At 53.0% G+C, this 23166-nt stretch overlaps 3 protein-coding genes across 3 annotated transcripts; 2 read left to right on the top strand and 1 right to left on the bottom strand.

The window, feature by feature from the left end:
* Positions 1 to 6694: 6694 nt before the first annotated feature.
* On the bottom strand, positions 6695 to 11907 carry Mks1 (Meckel syndrome, type 1). The gene is made up of 9 exons (XM_037234905.1): positions 11896 to 11907; positions 11172 to 11263; positions 10595 to 10702; positions 10153 to 10245; positions 9459 to 9561; positions 8896 to 8962; positions 7546 to 7680; positions 7013 to 7252; positions 6695 to 6809 (listed from the first exon to the last, which is right to left on the bottom strand). Exons 1-9 carry the CDS (start codon positions 11905 to 11907, stop codon positions 6805 to 6807), a joined length of 855 nt encoding a protein of 284 aa, XP_037090800.1. The 3' UTR covers positions 6695 to 6804.
* Positions 11854 to 14006, top strand: LOC119112888 (protein disulfide-isomerase). The gene has a single exon (XM_037237191.1). It carries the CDS (start codon positions 12417 to 12419, stop codon positions 13704 to 13706), a length of 1290 nt encoding a protein of 429 aa, XP_037093086.1. The 5' UTR covers positions 11854 to 12416; the 3' UTR covers positions 13707 to 14006.
* A 4735-nt stretch (positions 14007 to 18741) lies between these two features.
* LOC119113194 (sesquipedalian-1) lies at positions 18742 to 22422 on the top strand. The gene is made up of 3 exons (XM_037237543.1): positions 18742 to 18877; positions 20557 to 20746; positions 21216 to 22422. The coding sequence occupies exons 2-3, from the start codon at positions 20566 to 20568 to the stop codon at positions 21440 to 21442; spliced, it is 408 nt and encodes a 135-aa protein (XP_037093438.1). The 5' UTR covers positions 18742 to 18877; positions 20557 to 20565; the 3' UTR covers positions 21443 to 22422.
* Positions 22423 to 23166: the final 744 nt, after the last annotated feature.

Consider the following 23166-nt stretch of genomic DNA (forward strand, 5'->3'; position numbering starts at 1 on the left):
CAAATCAAGCTATTGCAAAATCGGTGATCAACTCACCATTCGGCGAGGGCTTCAATTTCCGCGACAAGGAGGCTTCAGCAGAGACAATGATATTATCCCAGCATGCATCCGTCATGCCAACTTGTGACTTCAGTCCGAAGGACAGATGCAATTAGAACAGAAAACAGTAGTAAGTGCCTTAAGTTGCCGCTGATTTACTTTTGGTTACATGGCGAACGCAAAAATAATAAAAACGGCGTCGGAATCTTATTAGTTTTCTTCTACAAAACAATAACGCAATATTCGACAAATCTAGGGCTTTGTTCCGGACTGCAGTCAAATTCAAATGACATTAAAACATGCAAACGCAACTCAAAATCGTCACCTTATCATTGAAAGACGCAATTGTTTATCCTGACAAGACTGCTTTCGTAATAACGCCACCACTTACTTAAACAGTTGTCCAACCTGTGAAATGCTTATAGTGTCGCCGATCGGTCAGGCTTTTCAAGCTTGGCGAACAGCATCCGTCAAATAGAAATATTTTCCAACCCTCTTCCTCTTCAATTTAAACGCTGTCAGAAAAAGCACTGACCATCCGAAACCAGCTAGCGGCAAGTCTGGTACACCTAGTGCGTAACTACACGTTGTGTCGAAAAGGGTCGAGTACCCACCAGCCAAGGAGCGCCAGCACGGTAACGTGGGAACAGCCATGTCATGGGATTGCACTGCACAACGCGAACATGGCCATAGTCGGATATGGCCCGTCGCTCGCTGGCAGAAATATCATCTTACTTTAGATGGAGCTGCGCGTCATGAATGGTGGCCCACGGGAATAGCGTGCAATGCGGTCGCAAAATTACGTCTTAGGGCTCTTGAAATACATCTTTTTCCAAAATACCGACTAAGAAGAAATAGTGATGTGGTCTTATGTTGTAGAAATGCAAAAACAATATCTAGTATGCTTGCACCTAAACTGGCTAACTGGATTAATGCCGAGCGCAAATGTCCAGCGATCACACAAAAATGCCACTCGGATCAGATTCAAACGCCTGAGCGCCGGGACTAGCCCTCTGCGTCAAACAACAGTGCATACCGCGTACCTGAATAAGGGCCAGAGATCCCGTACCACCATCATGTCAGTCACCCTTCATGTCTCCTGTCGAGGTCAACTGCTCCTCGAAGTGCACATGTGGATTCCGAAAAGCTTGGCATGGCGCTGCGCACCGTTTGATGTCAGGCGTGCCGACAAGTGCTGCTGATCAGTAATTCTCTAGGTTGACCGATGTAGCTTGGTTTCGTTTGCAACAAATATATCTTTATCCCAAAATAGGCCTTATAAGCGCCGCTTGGTTTTACAGGCGTTTTCAATCCAGTATATGGGCTAACTCACATGCACATTTCCCAAGAACCTCATACATTGCTGACGTCAGCTATCTCAACTGCGGAAAGTTGGCCCTACAAATCACTGTGTATTATGCGAATTACAGCAGACTTTCCGAATGCGTTGTAAATCACGCCGAACGTTAATCATAATGACAGTCGTGATCAAAGCACAGTTTATGCTGGCGAAATTCGCTTCGCTTGGATGAGAATTCGTAAAAGTACTTATCGATGATTACCGCAGGTTTTTGTCAGTCTTATACCTCGCGCGCAGATCGCAAATGCAATTTGGTGACACCCACATTCAAAATGGGCAAAGGAAGACAAAAGTATTACAAATTTCAGCTGCGACAGTCAATGGTAAACACCAAAAAGTGACGAAGCCAAAGCACAAACGAATTGTAACACGACCTATGACAGCAAGACAGTGGCGCTAGCCCACCTACAGCTACATGCCCGCATGATGCATAATATCTGCATACTCCGTTAGATATGCTCAGTTGCCCGATCTTATACACAACCTCTGAAAAGAGTTCCGATCTTTACCGGATAATCGTCAGTATGACGTTCAGCCATGGTGCTGCTGCGGCTGCGGGATCGTGTGGCTCCAGTCCCCCCCCCCCCCGCAGCGGAGAGTTCATTCCGCCGTGGCCCCGCCTCCGGCGCAGATAAGGTGTTTCCGCCACAGTCGGGTGTGGAGAAGTGGGCTGCAGACGTCACATAAATCGCATCTCTAGGCCTTCCTCGCGCGAATTTATCCGCAGGGGTCACGCGAGATTTTGGCGCGAGCAGAGCCCCGGTCCGAAGCGGGAGACAACGGGATCGGACGACACGCAGGCACGAACGGGGGTGAAGTGAAGCCGGGCACCGGCTATTATATTAGCAAAATTCCGGAGTTTGCATATTATATATATATATATATATATATATATATATATATATATATATATATATGCATACATATTGTTCTGGCTGAAGGAAACGTCCCCTTCTGTGGGTGTTTTGCCCAAATCCAAATCCTGACACTATTGCAAGGCGCTACCCAAATGCAGGGCGAAGATATCAAATATTGCAAGGGATCTGGCCGAATGACACCGTGGGCGTCGCACAGGACAAGTTTTTTGTTGCTTCATACGCGATGACGCGGCGCTTAACAGCAGACCTAGGTGTCCCGAGATCCGGTTCCGTTGCAGTTAACAGCCCTGTCCTTCTTAGGACCAAAATCCCTAATTTTTGAGCTGTACGCCCGCGAATATGTGCGAGCTATTTCAAGGTCAGCTATGCATCCACGACACCTTGGTGACGTCATTCATATCCTGTCATTCTGTTGACCATATGGCGATCAAGACCAAACAAAATATGATTGTCTAGTCGCTCACATCTGGCATTTCTGAGCACGCTTTCCAGCTAAAACGGTCGTCAATTGGTCCTCGATCATTTTTGTGCATGGTTTGATGACGCAATCCAACACCGACGTATCGAGGAGCATAATGACTAAATATAGAAATTATGTTATCTAGAGCAGCCGTTTACACTTAAAAGTATATTAATAGGTATAAGTGAGCTCAATTCACCATATCTGGCGCTCGCTTCAATATCTTCAAAAATAAAACATCCTCTTCATTTGCAAAAATACCCCAATACTTCTTGACATTCCACTGAATAATGGTATTTACGAATTGTATCCAAAGTAATTCAGTCACGGCGGTAAGGGGTAAGTCGCAAAATCGCCGGTTAAAATTTCGCCTGTCAATATTCATATCCGTTTTAGATGAGGATGTAGAGTGAGGCGTTGTTTTACAATGCGTATGGGATACCTGATCCTGATCGATGAGATTGGACTGCGACACCTACTCCCATGGCGCCACATGTCACACAATGGTTCTGTCGGCACCTGCCACCTACCGGGACAGGGTGGAATCTCGGGTCGGCTGCCGACCTCACGCGCGATTGGTGCCTGAATCCCCATTCCGTCGCGGCCCAGTCGATTCCAACTCCGACTCACGACTAGTTGGGATGGTTCCGACCCTGAGTCAAAGAATCACATCACATTCAGGTGACTTCGATCCGACTTAGACATGCGAAACCAATTTCGGAGTTCAATCTGATCGGGTCGATTCCTGATAGAACTTGAAAGATAATGCGTTATATACAGTACATAAGCTGATACGGTTTGATACCATTTTGCTAATAATGCGGCAGCGCAAATATAATTCCATTCAGTGCGTCACATAACGCCAGAATAGTGATGACCGGTGTTCATCTGTGACTGCATTCGTCGCGATCGACTAAGTCCAACACCGGCTCATACCAGCTTGTCAGACGCAGATTCGGCCTTGATTGAACGAAAATGGCATTGTTGCCAGGGGTGACTCCAACTCCACCCGGCATCGAGCGCAAGTCTTCTTCACAAAGTTTCATTCCAAGGTGTGTGAGCTGTGGGTACTTTTAACGAGCTGTGGCCTGTCCAGCACGCATGACACGTGCAGTACGTGTCAGGACTGGAGGTGGACTCATTCGCCCTCCATTTACCTCGGGTAAACGATGATGTTGACGATAAACGTGATGAAAAAGTTATACAGCAAGTAAAGGCTTACAGCACTAAGGAAGTGCGGCAAAACCACTTCGCCGAATAGTGCTTCGTGTGCGTTTATCCTGGTAGTCTTTACTACCTTCCTTCTGGACGAAGGCGCCAGGGCCTTCGTCATTCGTCATTGTCACGTGTCAGGACTGGAGGTGGACTCATTCACCCTCCATTTACCTCGGGTAAACGATTATGTTGACGATATACGTGATGAAAAAGCTATACAGTAAGTAAAGCCTTACAACACTAAGAAAGTGCGGCAAAACCACTTGGCCGAATCGTGTTTCGTGTGCATTTATCCTGGTAGTCTTTACTACCTTCCTTCTGGACGAAGGCGTCAGGGCCTTCGTCATTCACATCCATCGGCGGCGTGGGTGTGAATTACGGTCGGGGGCCGGCCGGCTCTCTGGGACAATCCAAGGAGTTCACCAGGAGCAGTCCGTGACATGGCTGCCAGGGCCACGGCCGCTGGATCATACAATAGGCCAAAGTACGTCTTCTCAGACCGTTCCCTTCAGGTACAGTAGTCCGAAAGGATGTGACTAAACGTTCTACCCGACCCCGTGGATTGGAGTCTGACGCTGTCTTGAGCTGCGAGCATGACTCGACCGTCTATCCGAACGACAGATCCGCATCGGGGCAGGCAGGCTGGCGCGACCCAGAGCTGCGCAACCACGATCCCTTCCTCATAAAACATGCCAGAAACGCAGCTTTATTTTCCATAACCAGCAACAAAATGTCTGCCACAGGACCAGACGCATTAGCAGGCCACGTTGCATCAGACCACGTGCGCGACACTGTGGACGGTATAGCAGTGGCAGCTGACACTGTGGACGGTATAGCAGGCACAGCTGGCACTGTGGGCGGTATAGCAGGCACAGCTGACACTGTGGACGGTATAGCAGTGGCAGCTGACACTGTGGACGGTATAGCAGTGGCAGCTGACACTGTGGACGGTATAGCAGTGGCAGCTGACACTGTGGACGGTATAGCAGGCACAGCTGGCACTGTGGGCGGTATAGCACGCACAGCTGGCACTGTGGGCGGTATAGCAGGCACAGCTGACACTGTGGACGGTATAGCAGTGGCAGCTGACACTGTGGACGGTATAGCAGTGGCAGCTGACACTGTGGACGGTATAGCAGGCACAGCTGGCACTGTGGACGATACAGCAGGAGCAGCTGGCACTGTGGACGGTACAGCAGGAGCAGCTGGCACCGCGGACGGTACAGCAGGAGCAGCTGGCACTGTGGACGGTACAGCAGGAGCAGCTGGCACTGTGGACGGTACAGCAGGAGCAGCTGGCGCTGTGAACGGTACAGCAGGAGCAGCTGGCACTGTGGACGGTACAGCAGGAACAGCTGGCACTGTGGACGACTGAGGTCGGCGGCAGACACCAAAGATGAGCGGACGGATTCATCAGCCAGCGGAGATTGAGTGTCACAAACGGCTTCAGATGGAGACACGACACTCTGAGTACCGGCCTGCAGAAGAACATACCGTGGAAATCGAATCTACTCATAGGCAGTCACTGCTTACTTACTGTGAATATGCTACAGCGAAGATGATGGCGGCAGGCGCAGCTGACACGAGGGCCACATGACGACAGCACACGACTACAGATAAACATCACGTCTCACTTCACAGAAAGCGACTGAATTAACGACAAACGAATACACCAAACCTGAAAGCGTTTCACTAGTTTCATCAAAATAGAGTCGCGAATGGTTCCTTATAGCTCAAAATAGAGGAGCCGCGAATGGCTCTTTGATGATCCGGGAACAAGACGTAATTCCAATTTGAAACATTTACAAGCAGACATATTTGGAACCATGGCACACATTCGGACAGCCGCAGACAAGCGGAATGAACTAAATTCCGGTACGAAACTATTCGCTTCCACACAGTATGGATATCACTGCGATTGTATGTGACTATGTCGTGACTAGAGCGTTCATCGATGTGACCGAAAACAAGATGGCCTGATATCTGAATGTCACTTGAGATCACCGCGTCACTTAACGCACGAAGACATTGAACTTGTGTGCATAACACGCGCGAAAATAATGCACCTTGTGCCCTGGTGGCGGAGATTGTGACCTACCTTCGCTACGTATGACTAACGTGTAAGGCGAGCGATCACCGAGAAGCATGAGGTTTGATAGGCACTTTTAAAGCAAACGTCATCCAAACTCATGCACAAACTGGTCTTCCACTGATCGCATCCAAGCTGATGGTACGGCGCACGACGCTCACTCCCATTTCGAGCCCCCGTTTCGAATTGATCTGACCTTTTCGAGATCGCCGTTGCGAGTTGCGAGTTTTAAAAACTCGCAACCTGGTCCCCACATATCCCACTTCCCGCTGTGCTGAGAACAAAGCGCAATAGTCCGAAATTCCTCTCAGACCCACTCTTGGCTTCTCACTGCCCACACCCCCTCCCCCGTACCCTAGAGAGCCCGTTCCCTCACTCCTCGGCGAGCACCGTCACCTCTCGCGGCGGCGCGTCCTTCCGCCGTCTCGGCCCGGCACGACCCCCCGCCCGCTGCTTCCTTCCGTCGGTCCCGGCCACCTTCTTCACCGCGCCACCAGCCGGCCGGTCTTCTCCCGCGTCCCCGGCCGCCGCCTGCTTCGCCCCGCCCCCCACCGACCGGTCCAGGTGCTCACGGGCGCGCAGCATGCGCAGCCGCGCGCGCCGGAACGCCTCGAGCACGGCGCCGACGCCGACTGGCCCGGCGGCTGGTTCCGCCGTCCGACCGTCGCCGCCCAACACCAGGCTCTGGCTCTGGTGCAGTGCGCACAGACGCACCACCACCTCGCCCGTCGTCTCCGTGCGAAAGCCGTAGCGGCTCAGGCGGTCACCCTGCGCCAGGGGAAGGGGGAGGTCAGAAGGGACGGAACGCGACAGCATCAGGATCAGCACTGCAGCAGGTGGGCCAATAGCTGTGAAGCGTGCCGAGGCGAACGGCTGGGAGCATCTGAACCGGAAAATGTAAAATGACGGCGGGTTTTGAGCATCTAAATATCCACGCATGACGGCTGCGCGGCCCTACGCCATCACCACACCTGAAAGCCCGGCCGGCACGGCCACGAACGAGGGGTCCTCCAGTTCGGGCGAGCCGCCGATGAAGAAGCGGCGCAGCTGGGCCGTGCGGTCGCCGGTGGGCCGCCAGGCGGCCAGACGTCGCTCCAGCGCGCCGGCCGTCGGCGGCACGCTCAGGTGGCAGTAGCCCTCGGTGCGGCACACGCCCAGCATGTCCTCTGATAACACCTCCACGTACAGCGTCGGCCAGCGGTGCCAGCCGTCTGCGGGACCAGCGGCGAGCGGCGTCAGCAGGCGTCAGCACCTACATCCGTCGGTCAATTTCTGCTGGGAAGCTTCCAGACACGTCACGCATTTTAGGAATGCCGCACCTTGTGCTAATGCCACGTTCAACTTGCTGTTTTACGTGACATTAGCAGAAGGTGTGAATGTTCTCACGATAAGAAGTGACAGCACGCGTCTTCTCAAGAGAGCCGTGCGTGGCCATCACCATCAGCTGGCGGTCAGCAGCACATCACCAGCCCACACCTTCTCCGGGTGCGCGGCACCGGCTCACCCGCCTGCTCCTCGTCCGGCGCGCCCAGCATCAGCTCGGCGTTGATGGGGAAGCCGAAGTGGCAGTCGCCGGCGGCTGACGCCCGACACAGCTGCGTGACGCCCCCGAGCCGAGTGTCGGCGCTGGCCCGCCACCCTGCACACACAGCACAGCGTGTCCGTACAACCTTGCACACACAGCACAGTGTGCATGTACAACCCTGCACACACAGCACAGCAAGTCCGTACAACCCTGCACACACAGCACGGTGCGTCCATACAGCCCTACACATACAGCACAGCGTGCATGTACAGCCCTGTACATACAGCACGGCGCGTCCATACAATCCTACGCACACAGCACAGCGTGCCCGTGCAACCCTGCACACAGCACAGCGTGTCCGTACAACCCTGCACACACAGTAGTGTGCATGCACAGCCTTGTACACACAGCACGGCGTGTCCGTACAACCCTGCACACAAAGCAGTGTGCATGTACAGCCCGTGCACACATTACGGTGTGTCCGTACAACCCTGCACACACAGCACAGTGTGCATGTACAGCCCGTGCATGCATCACAGTGTGTCCGTACAACCCTGCACACGCAGAACAGTGTGCATGTACCGCTTCGTACCTACAGCACGGCGCGTCCATACAACCCTGTACATACATCACGGTGTGTCCGTACAACCCTGCACACACAGCACAGTGTGCATGTACAGCCCTGTACACACAGGGCTGCGCGTCCGTATAATCCTACGCACACAGCACAGCGTGCCCATACAACCCTGCGCACACAGCACGGCAAGTCCGTACAACCCTGCACACACAGCACGGCGCGTCCATACAACCCTGTGCACACAGCACGGTGTGCATGTACAGCCCTGTACATACAGCACGGCGCGTCCATACAATCCAACGCAGAGAGCGCAGCGTGCCTGTGCAACCCTGCACATAGCACAGCGTGTCCGTACACGCGGACACGCTGTGGTGCGACAAGCAGGCGCTGGAGGTGGACGAAACGCCGACCCGGCGGTGTGCGGTCCGGCTTGAGTCCCGTTATTCAGACACTTAAATTCGTCCCCAACAAGCGTTACGGTGGTGCGGACGACGCACATTCGGAGACTCCACACAATCATCCACGGACAGAACGCCACCCTTCGCAGTACACCGTCGGCTATCATATGGTTAATTTGGAAATGCGTCTGCCAAAATGTTATAGCGCGCCCACAGTGAGCGCTGGATGGTTTAGTAGAAATATCGCCCAGTCTTATAATACACGTCAGACGAAACTTATGGACCTGCCGGTCGTACGTCAGGGTCGCCTGGTCCATCGGACGGCTGGCCAGCTGCCACCCGTCGCCGCCTCACCCCTGGGCAGCTCCATGAAGTAGTGGATGAAGAGGTTATCGCGCTCAAAGCCGCGGGCCGACACCAGCTCGCCGGAGAGCGCCACCAGCAGGGTGCCGGCCGGCGGCAGCGGCAGGTCTCCGGCCGGGCCGGGCCGCGCCACCGGCCGCCCGACCGGCGCCGGCGCTGGCTGCGGGGACAACGAACGGCCGGCTGTCAGGGAATGTCCAGCGAGGCTGCAGAAAACACCGACCGACAGCCAGGCACTGGAGCTCGGCGCGAGACGGGCTGCGTCTGGATGGTAAGTCTAACCACTGGCTCCAGCCCCAGGGTACGCACTGAGCGTTGATGCTCGTAACGTCACTCCGGCTGCTGATCTGGTGTGGCAAGCTCGCTTGAGCTGGATGAGCTGGATGAGCTGGATTGAGCTCACCGGGTCGCGGCAGCATGATGAGCTCCATCGGCACTGCACCGAGCGTAGCGGGTGGGCTGAGACAGCAGAGGCAGGGGCCCTTCAGATGTGTTACGACGTGCCGCTAGCTGCCATTCGGCGCCGGGCAAAGGTGCAGAATCGCGACACTAACCTGGGGCCGTGGGCCGGATGGCGCCTGCCGCCCATCTTCGGTCGGGCGGCACCACTCCAGCCAGTAGGCGTACAGCCCCTTCTGGCCCTCTCCCACCTGATACCTGCGTAGAAAAGCGGGGATCAGACGAGGTGGGGCACGAACGAGGGAAGCCATGCGAGGTCAGGCGAGGGGAGACCGAATCAGCTCGGGGGGGGGGGGGGGGGTTGCGTTTTTCTCCCGAGAGCCCTGGCTACGCCGTAATCTTCTGAGCGTTGTTGCCTATTCGAACGCCTCCTAAGACTCAGCTATCTCCCGAAATTGTCGTCACCTGTTCTGCTATCTGCTGGGACAGCCGCTGCCTGTACAGCTTTCGCTCGTTGGTTCGGCTCTTTCAAAACTGTCCTGTTACCTCTTCGGTCGTCTCCAGCGTATGTCGTTTTATGTTCGGCCGTCTCCAGCGACTGTCGTTACCTATTGGTCGTCCCAGCGACTGTCGCAAACTGTTCGGCCGTCTCCAGCGACTGTCGTTACCTGTTCGGCCGTCCCAGCGACCGTCATTACCTAATCGGTCGTCCGAGCGACTGTTGTAAAATGTTCGGCAGTCTCCAGCGACCGTCGTTACCTGTACGGTCGTCCCAGTGACTGTCGTTACCTATTCGGCCGTCCACGCCACTGTCGTAAGCTGTTCGGCTGTCCCAGCGACTGTCGTTACCTGTACGGCTGCGCGCCGCGGCTGAAGTCGGGTCGCACCGTCAGCTGGCCGGACGGATTCCAGTCCAGGCGACAGAGTACGTGTTCGGTCTCCCTGCCGACCCAACACACCGCACAGCGTCAGCCACCGCCGCAAGCGCAACCAGCGGTCACAGTCGCCGAAGCCGGCCCACGCTGCGCCGCTGAATAGCTGCAACGGTGCTTTCCGACTTCCCATCCGACATCACTCATTGGACGACCTATAAGCAAGCGACAGCTCTCACAATTCGCTGTTAGATGACGAATGGGACAGGTTTAACTATGAGCGTCGCGATCTCTTGCAGCAACTGAAGTGAGGAGATCAGATCCGACAATGGGTCCCCGTCCGTTCAGTCCCCGTGCGACGCCTCGCTGTGGGCCGCAGGCGTCCGGCGACTCCCCTGCGTCGCAAGCGTGAGACTCACTGAGCGTACAACATGATGAACATGGACTCGAGGTCGGTGAGAGCCAGACGGCGCAGCCGCTGCTCCACAGACGTGCCCTCCTGGTGTTCCTCCTCGGCCGGCTCCTCACTGCGGAGATGGTGCCATCGGTCACGAACGGTCATCGGGGCGAGATGGGCCGCGAACGGCGGCCGACCCTCGCGTGCCGAGGTATATCTGGGGTCTCTAAGAGCCAAGAGTCGACCGTCCATCATGATCTTATCATGACCCAACCATGAGTCAGCCATGCGCGTTAACATACTCGCCACCTGCCGAGGGCAGCTTTCAGTCAGCGTTGCGCGAGGCTTGATGACAAGACATTTTTAGTTTCTTTCCCGAGCAAAACCCAATCCAAAACACGCACCGAATGAAGGACGACAGCGCGCTCGTGGCCAACATTAGTCTCCAGCAGACTTCCAGCAGTGCACTGCTGGCCTCGCCGCCGACCACATATATCTCACAGTCGTCGTTCAGCAGGAGCGTTCTCTGCATCGGCAAAGCAGCCTGCCAGACGATCGGTTCGCTGACGAGGGGACGCCCGACGTCGGCGAGCGCTCACCCGAGAGGTGCCGAGCCGCGGTACCGCAGCGACATGATAGTAGCGGCCATCTTGGAGGGGCGCGGCGCCGGGCTCAGCAGCTCCCGGGACTGCTGCGGGCAAGCCGCAGGAGCACACGTCACAGAGGCGTGGCAGCAGGGCGACGGCGGGACGTCTCAGCTGGCGACATCAGCGCGACACGCAGCGGCTGGCAACGTCCGCAACTGGGCCCAGCTCTATCATCTCACGCTCGTCGTTAGATGAACTGAACCCGCTGGAAACATAACCTACATAGTGCACAGGGAACATACCACCATCAAGATTGTCGTGAGATGCACAAATCAACACGAGCAGAGGTAAACATGGCGTACTTCATGCAGGGCTTGAGCGAAAAAAGGACAAAATAGAAATCGTCAAGTGAGTTCTCTCCCCCCCCCCCTTCGAGCCAACTCCACCCTTGCCGGACCCCTCACCCCTCTAAGGCACGTGCGCAGACCTATGGCCCCCACCGGCGGACGGACCAGTAACGAGCCCATTATGTCATTACCGGTCAGCGCGGCCGTCGGCCACAGCTGTGACCAGCACACAGCGACGACACCGCGGTAATCACGGCCGCGCGACGTGGCCACACGCGGCGCGCCACGTCGGCCGCCGACAGGCGAAAACGGCGCGCCGCTGCCGCGGACGGCCAGGGCGCGCTGGGGGTCGGCCCAGTCTGAATCGGACAGCACGGCACGGCACATACGGACGGCGGCATGAGGTGGCTCTGGCTCGGGATGTGCGCGGCGTTGCTGCTGGCGGCGGCGGCGCGCGCGGAGACGGCGCAGGAGGACGGCCCGGAGGTGAAGCAGGCCCGCGAGGACGGGCAGGTGGAGGTGGAGGTGGAGGTGGAGGAGACTGAAGACGCCGGCGACGAGCCAGAGCACGCCGCGTGGAAGTACGACAAGAACGGCATCCTCATCCTGAACCGCGGCAACTTCGACCGCGCCATCGACGAGCATGACCACCTCTTCGTCGTGTTCCACACACCGGCCTGCAGTCAGTGCATCAAACTCCACCCGCACTTTGTGGAGGCGTGGAAAGCGCTGCGAGAGCAGACGACCGACGTGCAGTTCGCCAAGATCGACTGCACCAACGAGACAGCGCTGCTCATCCACTACGGCATCACGCAGTTCCCCACGCTGACCTTCTTCAAGGACCAGAAGGAGAAGATGTACGACGGCGGGTACCGCTCGACGGACATCGAGTCAGTGGGTCACCAAGCGGATGGGTGCACCGGCGCAGCCGGTCGAGTCAGCGGAGCAACTGGAGGCGGCGCGCGCCGAGCACGACGTGCTGGCGGTCGGCTTCTTCCGCGACCCGGACTCCGTGTCGGCTATCATCTACCTCCGCGTCGCCGACGCCGTGCACGACTACCCGTTCTTCCTGGTGGCCGACCCCGAGCTCTTCAAGCAGTACGAGGTCGAGGACGACGCCGTGGTGGTCTTCAAGCAGTTCGACGAGGGGCGCGCCGACTTCCCGGCGGCTGACTACGTGGCGGACGACCTGATGAACTTCCTGCGCCTGGAGACGTTCCCGCTGGTCTCTGAGCTGAACATTGACAACGTATGGCGCGTGACTGAGGAGGCCAACTTCATCAAAACCCACTTCCTGGTGTTCCGGAACGCGTCCGATCCTCGCACCCCGAGCGACATCGAAGGTCTCGTCCTCCCCGTCGCGCAGAAGCACAAGGGCAGCGTCCTCTTCCTGCTGGTGGACATGGCCGACCGCAGGATGTTCCACATGGAGGAGTTCTTCGGCGTGCAACGCGACCGCACGCCAGCGATGAGGATCTTCCGCTACGAGGGGCCCACATTCAAATTCAGGCCCCAACACGACGGCACCATATCGACGGAGCAGGTTCTCCAGTTCTGCGACGACTTCCTGACCGGGAAGCTGAAAGCGTTCCAGCTACAGCAGCCGCTGCCGGAGGACTGGGACGCGGCGCCCGTTAAGGTGCTGACCGCCCAGAACTACGCCGACGTCACGCTTGACCCGACCCACCACGTGTTCGTCATGCTGCACGCGCCCTGGTGTCCGCACTGCCAGCTCGTGGGCCCAATCTTCGATCAGCTGGCTGAGCTCTACCTGCCGCACAGTGACGTCATCACGCTGGCCCGGATGGACGCCACGGCCAACGAGGTGGAGGGGCTGGAGTTCCAGAGTTTCCCCACGTTCTTCCTGTACGCGGTGGACGGCCAGCGTCATCAGTTCAACGGGTCACGCACGCTCGAGGACTTCGTCGAGTTCCTGAACGAGTACACGACCGTCAACCTGGACTTCGGCTCGGCGGACGGCGAAACGCACGCGGACAAAACCTGCGGGGAAAGCGAGGCCGACGGTGGCGACATCTGCACGGCAGACGTGGGAGGCGGCGGTGACACCGGCGCCGCCGCGGAGGACGGCTCAGCGGGCGACAAAGCGGACGCTGACGCCGAAGACGCTTCCGCCGGAGACACGCGCGGCAGTGACGAGGCGGGCGCGCCTTTGCAATCGCAGACCAAGGATGAACTTTAAGGCTTGATGCCCCCATTCACACATGGTATGGTCAGTTTTGCTGACTGCTGACACAATACGTTGCTGAAAATTCGAAATACATGCTGTATTTATGCTATCATCAGCACTTAGTTTTGAGTTAGAGCTAAGATCAAGAACTTATGCAGGCTTCCTATGACCTCTTAGTTAACATATGTTCAGTGAACCCAAGTAGATCTGGCACAATTTACAAACCTCATACTCTGTGGCAAATTCTTCATCCTGCACATGTGTGAATACAGATGATGGTGGCTGGCCTGCAGCCATCAGGTGGGTGGCATCTTCCTTGAATCTCTTTTGCACCTCAGTTTCTGGTGTTTCCAGTGCACTGTATGACTGAAGCTCTGCTTGACTGGAATCACAGTACAGAGTTATAAACTTACTGGCACATATTACTGATATGATGCAATTCACAATGTCTTTACACTATTTGGGAAGGCACGGTTTATCTGTGCACATCGAGTTTAGGAAAAAACATCATCCAACATGGCTAAAAACTTTACGTCCTTGGTCACAGTGGGTGTCACATGTAAATGCTGGAGGACACCAACCTGAATAACTTCTGCTGCCATTTCACAATGATTTCTTCTGTCTGCTGGTTTGCTGACCCCCTGCTGCTTACTGACACCCTGCAAACAAAGCCAAATGAATATCACAGCTCCTATGGGATGCATCTACAGGGCAGCCGTGAATATACATCATGCATGCCTTTGAAGGACAAGGGGCACAGACATAGGCATATGTATGCATTGTAATATTGATCATGCATGGATGTACGCACTAAGTATCATTAAAGTGGTCATTCAGAACTTTGCCTGCATTGGTCAATAATAAAAATACCTGGGACCATCACACCCATCTTTCAACTTTATGGTCAAGCCTGTTATGCATAGTCATACCAACAATTCTGACCAGTACCATGAAACTGTACAATCAACTTACTTGATATTCAGGCTGGTAGCGGGGTCATTACATCGGTATGTTCCCACAGTCTCATCTTCAAAGTCATCATCAAGGTCCATTTACAGCTTGTTAGATTTATCATAAATCATAAACCTAAAAAGGAAAAAGCTTTTTACCCCACAAGCACAAATCATATCAGCCTAAAATACCACCATCTTTGGACATTGGGGGAGGCCATATAACCAGCTCTAAAAATGCAGGGATGCAGCTGGTGCTGCCAGAGATGTATTCACATAGTGGCCTCTGGGACAAAAGCTCATGTCATTAAGTTGACTGCACGCAGTAATGGCGCCAGTGTCGCGGCTGCTGTGGGCGTGCGGCACTTGGGAGCTCGCCATCGTAATTATAAAAAATTTGAAGGTAAGAGCATGAATCTGCCTGTTTTGTGATTATTTACGATATGTCCTACCTTAAACACGACAAATGGTGTACAATGATTTTTTCCAATGTTAGGTAGGAAAGTACACCCTGACCTGATTTATCACAGATATCGACTGAAATTTTTGCCACGATGTCGGTGCTACGTGGGACATGTAGGACGTTACGTGCAGTTTTTGCACTCTGGCCTGCGGCGTGCGAAACCTCCTTCTGGTTAAAAAATTGTTGTGCCCTCTCTCCATAAATTTCCACACACGCACTACAGTATTGCCATCACACCCGGCATCCAGAGTTTCCTGCTGTTGCCAAATTTTTTTAAAGCCGCCATTACCTTACATACATACAAGATTATATCAGGTCACGTCCTTTCCGGTCCGTGACTCGTTTCACGCCAGCGCCCAGCGCGGAATCCCGAAATTTGTCATAGTAAACACGGAAAAAACGTGTTTGCGGCGCCTTTGTGACAAAATATAACTGGCCCATCCCTGTTAAAATACGGCATACATTTGTATGCGTTATATATTCTATTTATGTATACTTTCAATGCAGAAGAGTGGAAGAAAAAAGTCATGTCATAGAAGATAAATTTTAATCTTATTGCCTCGATGCTGAAATTAATTAAACAGTTGCACCGCATCCTTTCAACGGGTTTATCAATGGAACGCTTTGGGCAGCAGATCAGGCTTGCTGGCCAGGCCAGGGTCGCCGCCGTCGCCCGTGCCGCCTGTGAATTGGTATGTGCACATATTGCCGCGACTTGAGACAAGGCAATGCTAATATTTGTAAGCTGACTTAGTCGTCAAAATGCTTCTTCCGTATGGGTCTGAGGTCGTGATTTTCTTGCAAGTATATTGATACTTTTCAAAGCCAGTGTTGTTACCAAAGGCAGCGTTGCGCAATGGCTTAACGAGTGGGTTGGTCCTAATTCCACAATTTTTTATTCCCCGCTTTAGGCTCGTGCAGCCTGGCTGCCCTCCCGAGAGGTGAGGCGGTCACATGTGGCTCGTTTTTTTATCTGCAGGGTTGAATGCAGGATTGCGTGATGTGAGAGGGGGACTTCGGGGGCCTCTATTTTGGTGTGCATGTGTGCAAAATTTCAGTGTCAATATTCAACCCTGTATGCTTTCAATCCACTGATTCTTACAGATTCAAATATGTGTTCATGCACATCAATTTGCTATGACAGGGTATATGAACCAGGTGCTGCCCAGGTTGTGTGGAGTTGATACGCCTGCTGGTTTTCCAGTGTGCAAGAAATACATCCATTGTGTTATTGACTTATGTAACACCTGTGTACTGAATCTCACACATGTGCCAGACTCAGGCAAGTTCAGATTGCACCAAATTTTCAATTATTTTGTGGGAAATGTTTAATGGAGTATTTTGCCATATATTTTGTTTACAACTGCATCATCCATACAAATTGTCTGTGCTTCAGTTTGTGGTGACACTGACTGTCTGCAAAACTCAACTCTAAGGTGCATGTGCATTGACATTTTTGAGTGGATGTCATTTCCACTGCTATGTCAGGCATGTTAAGTGAAACATGTGTATTTTGCTATGTGGTCAGCTTCTTATTTACCTACCCAAACCCAAGTGTTGGCCATGTCTTATGCCAACAAATTTTCTTTCCAATGTTCCATTAGCTTCCATTAGGATCTTAGGCATTACAAATATCATTTTTAAGTTTTCTCTATTGGAACAAGCAAAAATTTAAAATATTTAGTAAATTTGAAGCACACTCATCCACAAATACTTGAAATACTGGCACATTTATGTCCTGTCTTGAGGCATAAAGCTGTGGGCCAGTGAACTGAAACGATTAAGACACCGCCATAGCCAGTCAGAAGGCAATTTGCCACTTTCCTGTCTCAATGATTCATTTACTGTTCTTTTCAGATTTGCTGATAGGTTGATAGAAATGAATATTTTTGTGATGAATGTTCAATTTTCATTAGCTCTTTACAAAATCTGGCAAGGAAAGGCAGAATAATCATTGTGTAATGAACCAATACATTGGTTTTGAGACTGGTCTCATGCAACAAGTGCTTGCCTGCCATTGCCTCTCTCTAGGCCTGTGTAGGGCCAAACTGCGGAATTACCCGCCATAGCACGACTAAAAAGCTCCTGGAGAAAAATATATGTCACATGAATCAGAGAGCCTAATGCAGCTTTGTATGCTTCATATCATATCCATAAAAGGCTCCTTAGACATGTCCAATGCCTGCAACATGCTTTTCAAAACTGGCATGTGTACAAATCATTCCTCCAACAGATGTTAGGCTGACATCAAGCTTAGTGGTGTCCCATATGATGTCACACATTTGGAGCTGCTACATCATAAATTTGGTTCTTGCCAGGGTGTAATGGAAAGTGATCACATATAGCTTGCAAGTCAGAGTGTTATTTTTTATAAGTCAGTTAGTGTTATATAAGTCAAAATGTTTTCTTTTATCAATTTCTGTTAGCCTGAGTGCATAATTATATGCAACATGCAGAATAGGGTGCTTTTCACTGCTAACCTATTCACAGCATGGTGTCATTTCAGCTCAAAACACTGCTCAGTGTGGAATGATGTATTGACTTAATGTGGATAATTGCCTTGATCCCTAATTTGTTCGCATCTGGAACACATGGGTATAATTCTACAGTGTGTCAGCTTTGTTAACATTCCAGTAAGATGTATTTTGTGACATGACATGATGGAGATGACACAGACATGAGTGTTATCATAAATATAAAGTAGAAACATGAGCAAATGAAGCTGGTCACATTTGGGACCTGTACAAGATGTGTTAGCATTCTATTGAAATTTCATTTTTTCATGAGTAGCAGCAAAAAAGTCTTTAGTGGTAATGGATATTTACAAATCACACTGAATGGAACTATCTACCCTTGGTGCGCACAGTTTTCATCACCCAATATGTGTGATGCCTGTTTAGGACATAGCGTGCTTTGGCTGCGACCATTTTCATGTTTTTGCTTTTTAAAGAAGCACAACACATATTGTCAAGCATCGTTTTATGGAGCACCATCGATTGCAATGGCCGTTTTAATGCTCCACGGCCGTGGCCCGACCGGGATTCGAGTCCGGCATCCGCGTGGGAGCCCAAGGCTGCCGACCACCTTCTTACTGGCCCAAAATTCACCCAAAAACGGAGTGGTCCAAGGCGTACGCGCAGAAACGCGTGGACGAATGGCTCCGGATGCGTAGATCAGCCGGACTTATTTTGGCTGGTTGTCCATTCTCGCCGCCGTCTGAATCTAGGTGTGTAGTGTCACTTCGGCGCCAGGTCGCCAAGGTCATGACCTAGTATGGGCGTACGTTGTGCAGCTATTTGGCAGTGCCAGCTGTTTCTGATGTTTTTTTTTAAACATTTGGTCCCAACCCTTTGTAAGGATGGATTTCCAGGATCAGAGCTCATGCCAAGCAGTACTTGTTGCATAAGCGCTCACCTATACCATCCTACCGCAAAATCCAGGTCAACGGTAGAATTTGGGGGCGAAAGTTCGACGTGTCGCAATGCTCGACACGGATGTTCTGTCCCCTAACGTCACCTGACCTTCAGCGCGGCTGTGTTACAGGTGTTGAAAAGGAGCTGTCAGGATGAAGCTGCACGAAAAGAATCTGATTGCTTTTGCCCAATCCCGGACGAGTATTGACAGAGAGGGGTTCCTCTATAAACGAGGAGAGGTAAATAGGTCCTTTCAAAAGCGATGGTTTGTTCTGAAGGGGAACCTTCTCTTCTACTTCGAGAAGAAAGAAGACAAGGAACCAATGGGAGTCATTATCCTGGAACACTTCAGAATTGGTGAGAATGATAGGACATACCGGATTAACGTCTGCTCTGGAGGACTTCTGAGGGTCCTTTACCATGGGAATGGTCTGCTTCCCTGCTTCCCTTTACCATGGGAAATCGCTTCCCTGTGCTCTCAGAAACTATGTGTTATACCGGAGTACGACGTGGCGCCCATGTGCGCTATTGACATGCCCGCGTCATACGCCGCTTGTCGCGCCCGAGCCGCGGCCACCGGCGCTGCGGGTTAGTGGAAGTCACGTGGCCTCGGCCTCTGGCCAATCAGTGGCGGCCCTTGGTGGAGCCGAGACGAGGCCAACCCCGGGGCGCGGACGGGGGATAACGAGGTCCTAGCTCTCGACCAACCTGCTGGGAGATAGGACCCGACCAAACATGGGAAATATGACTGAAAGTCTGTTATCAAAGAGATCATGCCCCATGCCGCTTTTGCGTATTTGATCTGCGGGCATTATGTATAAGCCACTCTTCACCCTGCCATGAATTTCCGCGCAGGTTTTTTGCCAGCACGTGGACCCATAATAGGCCGACACGTTCCGTTCCACTCCGCTAACCGGCTTTCGAACCGCTCATTCAAGCTACGTGAGGTGCTGGTTTGCAGGTTGACAAAAATGGTGTGTGCAGCGTTCCGTGTGAATGATGTGTACATGCATTTCTCCTTGTGTGATGTGTCAATACATTTCTGTCACTTGACTGCAATACGTGACATGCACTTGCTGCTAGTTGTGTGGGGAGACTTGTATTTCGCTACACTGACTGCAGTGCGTGTGTAGACACGTTGCGTGATAAGAATCGGATAATTATGAGTCAGGCCATGCGGACATTACTTTTTTGTTGGGTGTGGTTGGCAGTGGTTGGCAGAAGGTGAGAGAGAGGTGACGTGGTCGAATTTCCTGTTAATGGAAATGTGACGAGTGTGGAAATTTCCCTTCACAAAACTCGTTTTTTTAAAGTCTGCTATGTGCATGAAAGGAGTGTCCCACATGCGTATGGAGGTTGTGAAGTGAAACAGCTATGCTGAAGACATTTTGGTGCACTTCACAGCCCTGCCCTTCTTAATACCTAAACCTCTAGTTTCTGAGCTACACGCCCGCAAAAATGGGAAGAGTATTTCAGTGTCACCTTGGCACTCATGATATTGTAATAACGTCGTTCAAATTCTGCCAATTCATCAGCCATGCGACGATCAAGGCCGAGACAAATATAATGGTCGAGTCGTTTAGATCTGGCGTTCGTGAGCACGTTTTCCAGTTATAACGACGGTCAAATGGCTCTCAATCATTGTTGTGCAAGGTACGATGACGTAATCAGACAATAACGTATCGAAGAGCACATGTACCCAACACAGAAATTGTGTTGTCATGAGCGGCGTTTTCTACTTTAAAGCATGCTAATCGTTATAGGTGAGCTTCTTTCATCCTATCTGACGTTTGCTTTAATACCTACAAATGCGGAACATTCCATTTAAATAGCTTTAACAGGAGTGTGCGCAATACGCGCCATATGGCCAGCGTAGCCGGCGCACCCCAAAGCCCAAGTCATCATCATCACGGAGGTTGCTCAATGCTACATGCTGTGGTTCCTGCCCTCCGCTGTCATGTGTCCCGTCAGCTGCCGTTATTCCGCCGTGATGAAGCCCATCGGCTGTCACAGACGGGAGCCTCGGCGTGTTCCAGACCTGTGTGATGCCGAGGAGCCCAACAGCTTCAAGATCGTGTTCCTGGGCGCCGCCGGTCGGGAGTACATCAGTGCGCGCCGAGACCCACGAGCTGATGGAGGGCTGGATGAGGTCCATCTCGTCTGCCAGCTACGAGTACATCACACTCATGGTCGCTGAGCTGCAGAAGAAGCTGGACGAAATCACATGTCAGTGGTCAGCCTTGGTGTGCACTGGATTGAGCTTTTGTAGAACCGTGCCGAAGGGTGACTATAGCATTGACCAATGATTAGGGACCCAAAAACTTGTCTGACGTAGACGACCAAGGGAGATAACCTTCCAATCGTTTCCTGTCTGTACCTCGCGTTCTTTTTTTGTGTGCTTAGATACCTCATTGTGTGGCAAACTGCATTCTTCCCTGCTTGATATGATACCATATGCCCGAAAATTTATACCGTTTTCAACCTCTGGATGTGCGTGGCCTTGGCTCTGCACGAAACATGTGATAGATGAACCGTTCCCTCGAGCGCCAGCTTTGCGCTGTGTCGTACACAGCAAAGTTACGTGGTTTCTCCCACCGTCCGGTGGGGCCGAATGTAGAAGTGCTTTTTCCGTCTGTCCGTCCGTGCGCCCTCCGTTGAGCGTGCCGCCTGACGCCCGGCCGGCGCCTCCTTGCAGCCAACGCGTCGGCGACCAGCCGCCTGGTGGAGGTGGAGGAGCCGCCGACGGCGCCACCCCGCCAGCGGCGCGTCAACCCATTCCACCAGAGCGAGCCGCCGCCGCCCGGCCTGGCAGCCAGCTTCAGTGCGCTGCACGACGAGCTGGGGCGCGTCATCCGCTACGACCGCGCCAACTGGCTGTCGTGCCGCGCGCCGGCCGAGCAGGCGCCGCTGATACAGCTGTGACTGCGCCCGCCGCGGCAGTGGGCGGCGCCCGGCGGCGACGCCCCGAGACTGATCTCCCTCTCGGTCTGGGACGTGTGCGTGGGAGTGCTGCGCGATGGGGCGGGCTGGGGGTGGAGGGGAGGGTTGGCGTGTGGCACCGGAACCGGATCCTCTGGGCCACCGAAGCGTGTCCTGGTGATGCCGCCTGCTGCCGTGGAAGATGCGGTCACGTGCTGACTGTCGCTGCTGTGATGTGTGATACATCCGTAGAAGGAAAAATGCTGTCATTTCAGGTGCGCGAGGCCGGCAAGACTGGCTGCCGTCCGTAAAGTGCGCAATTGTGGCAACGTGTCGCCACCGGCCCCTGTCAGTGCTGGAAAGGTTCGCGGAACTGTGCCTCACCGCACCATCGTCATGTGATAATCGCTGCATTCTTTTAGCTAGCGGCCAATTTTAACACGGTATTGTTATATTACGGCATTTGGTAGATATTGATGCAGCGATGTCAATTATTAGCATGCAGCCCGTTACAAAAAGACCGCGTCGTTACATTACCGATATTTCCTCTCACATATGTGTGAGGTTACACGCCTGGTAAGGTACCTGCGGTATGTTAAAAGCCATGTTGTAGGCAAGAACACCAAGCTTTTCTCTGCAAACGAGAAAGGCGTACAAAGGGTTTCCCCTGGCGCACGCCGAAGAACCTGATATTTGTTGTGTTCTTTAGCATTTCTGTGTGGGAGCGCCTGGTTGTTTGCCATTTCGATCCTGCTCCGTTGTCCAGTCCCGCATATGGTGAATATTATTGGTCGTATAGTTTGATTGAATTCACTGTTGTGATCACACGCCAGACCATATCATCGAAGAGATCCATACCATACTGACCGCCTTATGGTGTACTTAATAAACGCAGTTATGGACAAGACCTTGTGGTACGTAACAAATCATGGTACGCCTCTGGGTGTGCCTTCCGTGTTTGGAGGGAAATACATCGCAGCTGAGCTAGCAAGGACCGCAGTGTTTTGTCATGCAACCCATCAAACGAGGTTTGACATGAAGTGCGGTCAGACATGTCGGGCGTGGGTGACACTTCCGCTGCGCACCGTCCGTGATCTCCGATATGGAGCCCACAACGTGACCAGAGTCGCCACACTGTTGGGATATCCGCCACCGGAGTCTGTTCGGAACTGTACGTCCGTCTGCTTGTGCCCGACCAGCCACGGCCGGACGGTGCGGAAGCCGCACCACCCGCTGCGGCAGCGAGCGCGGAGTACCGAGAGCTACACGGAGCAGCTCAACTAGCCTAAGACGTAAGTGGGCAACAGTCATTGGCCGGTGGTGTGCAGTGCGACCGCCAGAAGAAGTTCCTCGCGGTGTCACACGCAGTTTGGGCACTGGTCTCCCTCCCCTAAGACACTGAACGAGTTTCCCATATTTATTGTTAGTCTATTAGGTATAACATCGATGCACAATTAAAGCAATAAATAAAACATGTTCGCAGCACGGGGACTAGGGTGGCTGCTTACACGCGCCCATGCGCAGGGCGCTCCGTAACAAGAGCCATGGCGGGACTGTGCCACACTAAGGTTCCAGGGCTGCGCGGAAGTTGGCGAACCGGGATATCCAAAGCTCAGTTTCAATACCACCTACCATAGACTTCTCCACCACGTGTGGGGAGCTGTATTTTAGTATCCGTCGATATACCGGTTCTGCAGCACTGCAGACCGCAGTGTACGTAATTATCA

Source organism: Pollicipes pollicipes, unplaced genomic scaffold (genome assembly GCF_011947565.3).
Source record: "Pollicipes pollicipes isolate AB1234 unplaced genomic scaffold, Ppol_2.1 Scaffold_7261;HRSCAF=8764_pilon_pilon_pilon, whole genome shotgun sequence".
Lineage (NCBI taxonomy): Eukaryota > Metazoa > Arthropoda > Thecostraca > Pollicipedomorpha > Pollicipedidae > Pollicipes > Pollicipes pollicipes.

Coding starts and splice junctions, on each gene's coding strand:
- Mks1 (XM_037234905.1), bottom strand. Junction 10,246..10,594: donor TTCATCATGTTGTACGCTCA/GTGAGTCTCACG, acceptor TTGGGTCGGCAG/GGAGACCGAACACGTACTCT. Junction 8,963..9,458: donor CATCCGGCCCACGGCCCCAG/GTTAGTGTCGCG, acceptor CTCTCCGGCGAG/CTGGTGTCGGCCCGCGGCTT.
- LOC119112888 (XM_037237191.1), top strand. CDS start 12,417: ATGGGTGCACCGGCGCAGCCGGTCGAGTCAGCGGAGCAACTGGAGGCG.
- LOC119113194 (XM_037237543.1), top strand. CDS start 20,566: ATGCCGAGGAGCCCAACAGCTTCAAGATCGTGTTCCTGGGCGCCGCCG. Junction 20,747..21,215: donor GAAGCTGGACGAAATCACAT/GTCAGTGGTCAG, acceptor GCCTCCTTGCAG/CCAACGCGTCGGCGACCAGC.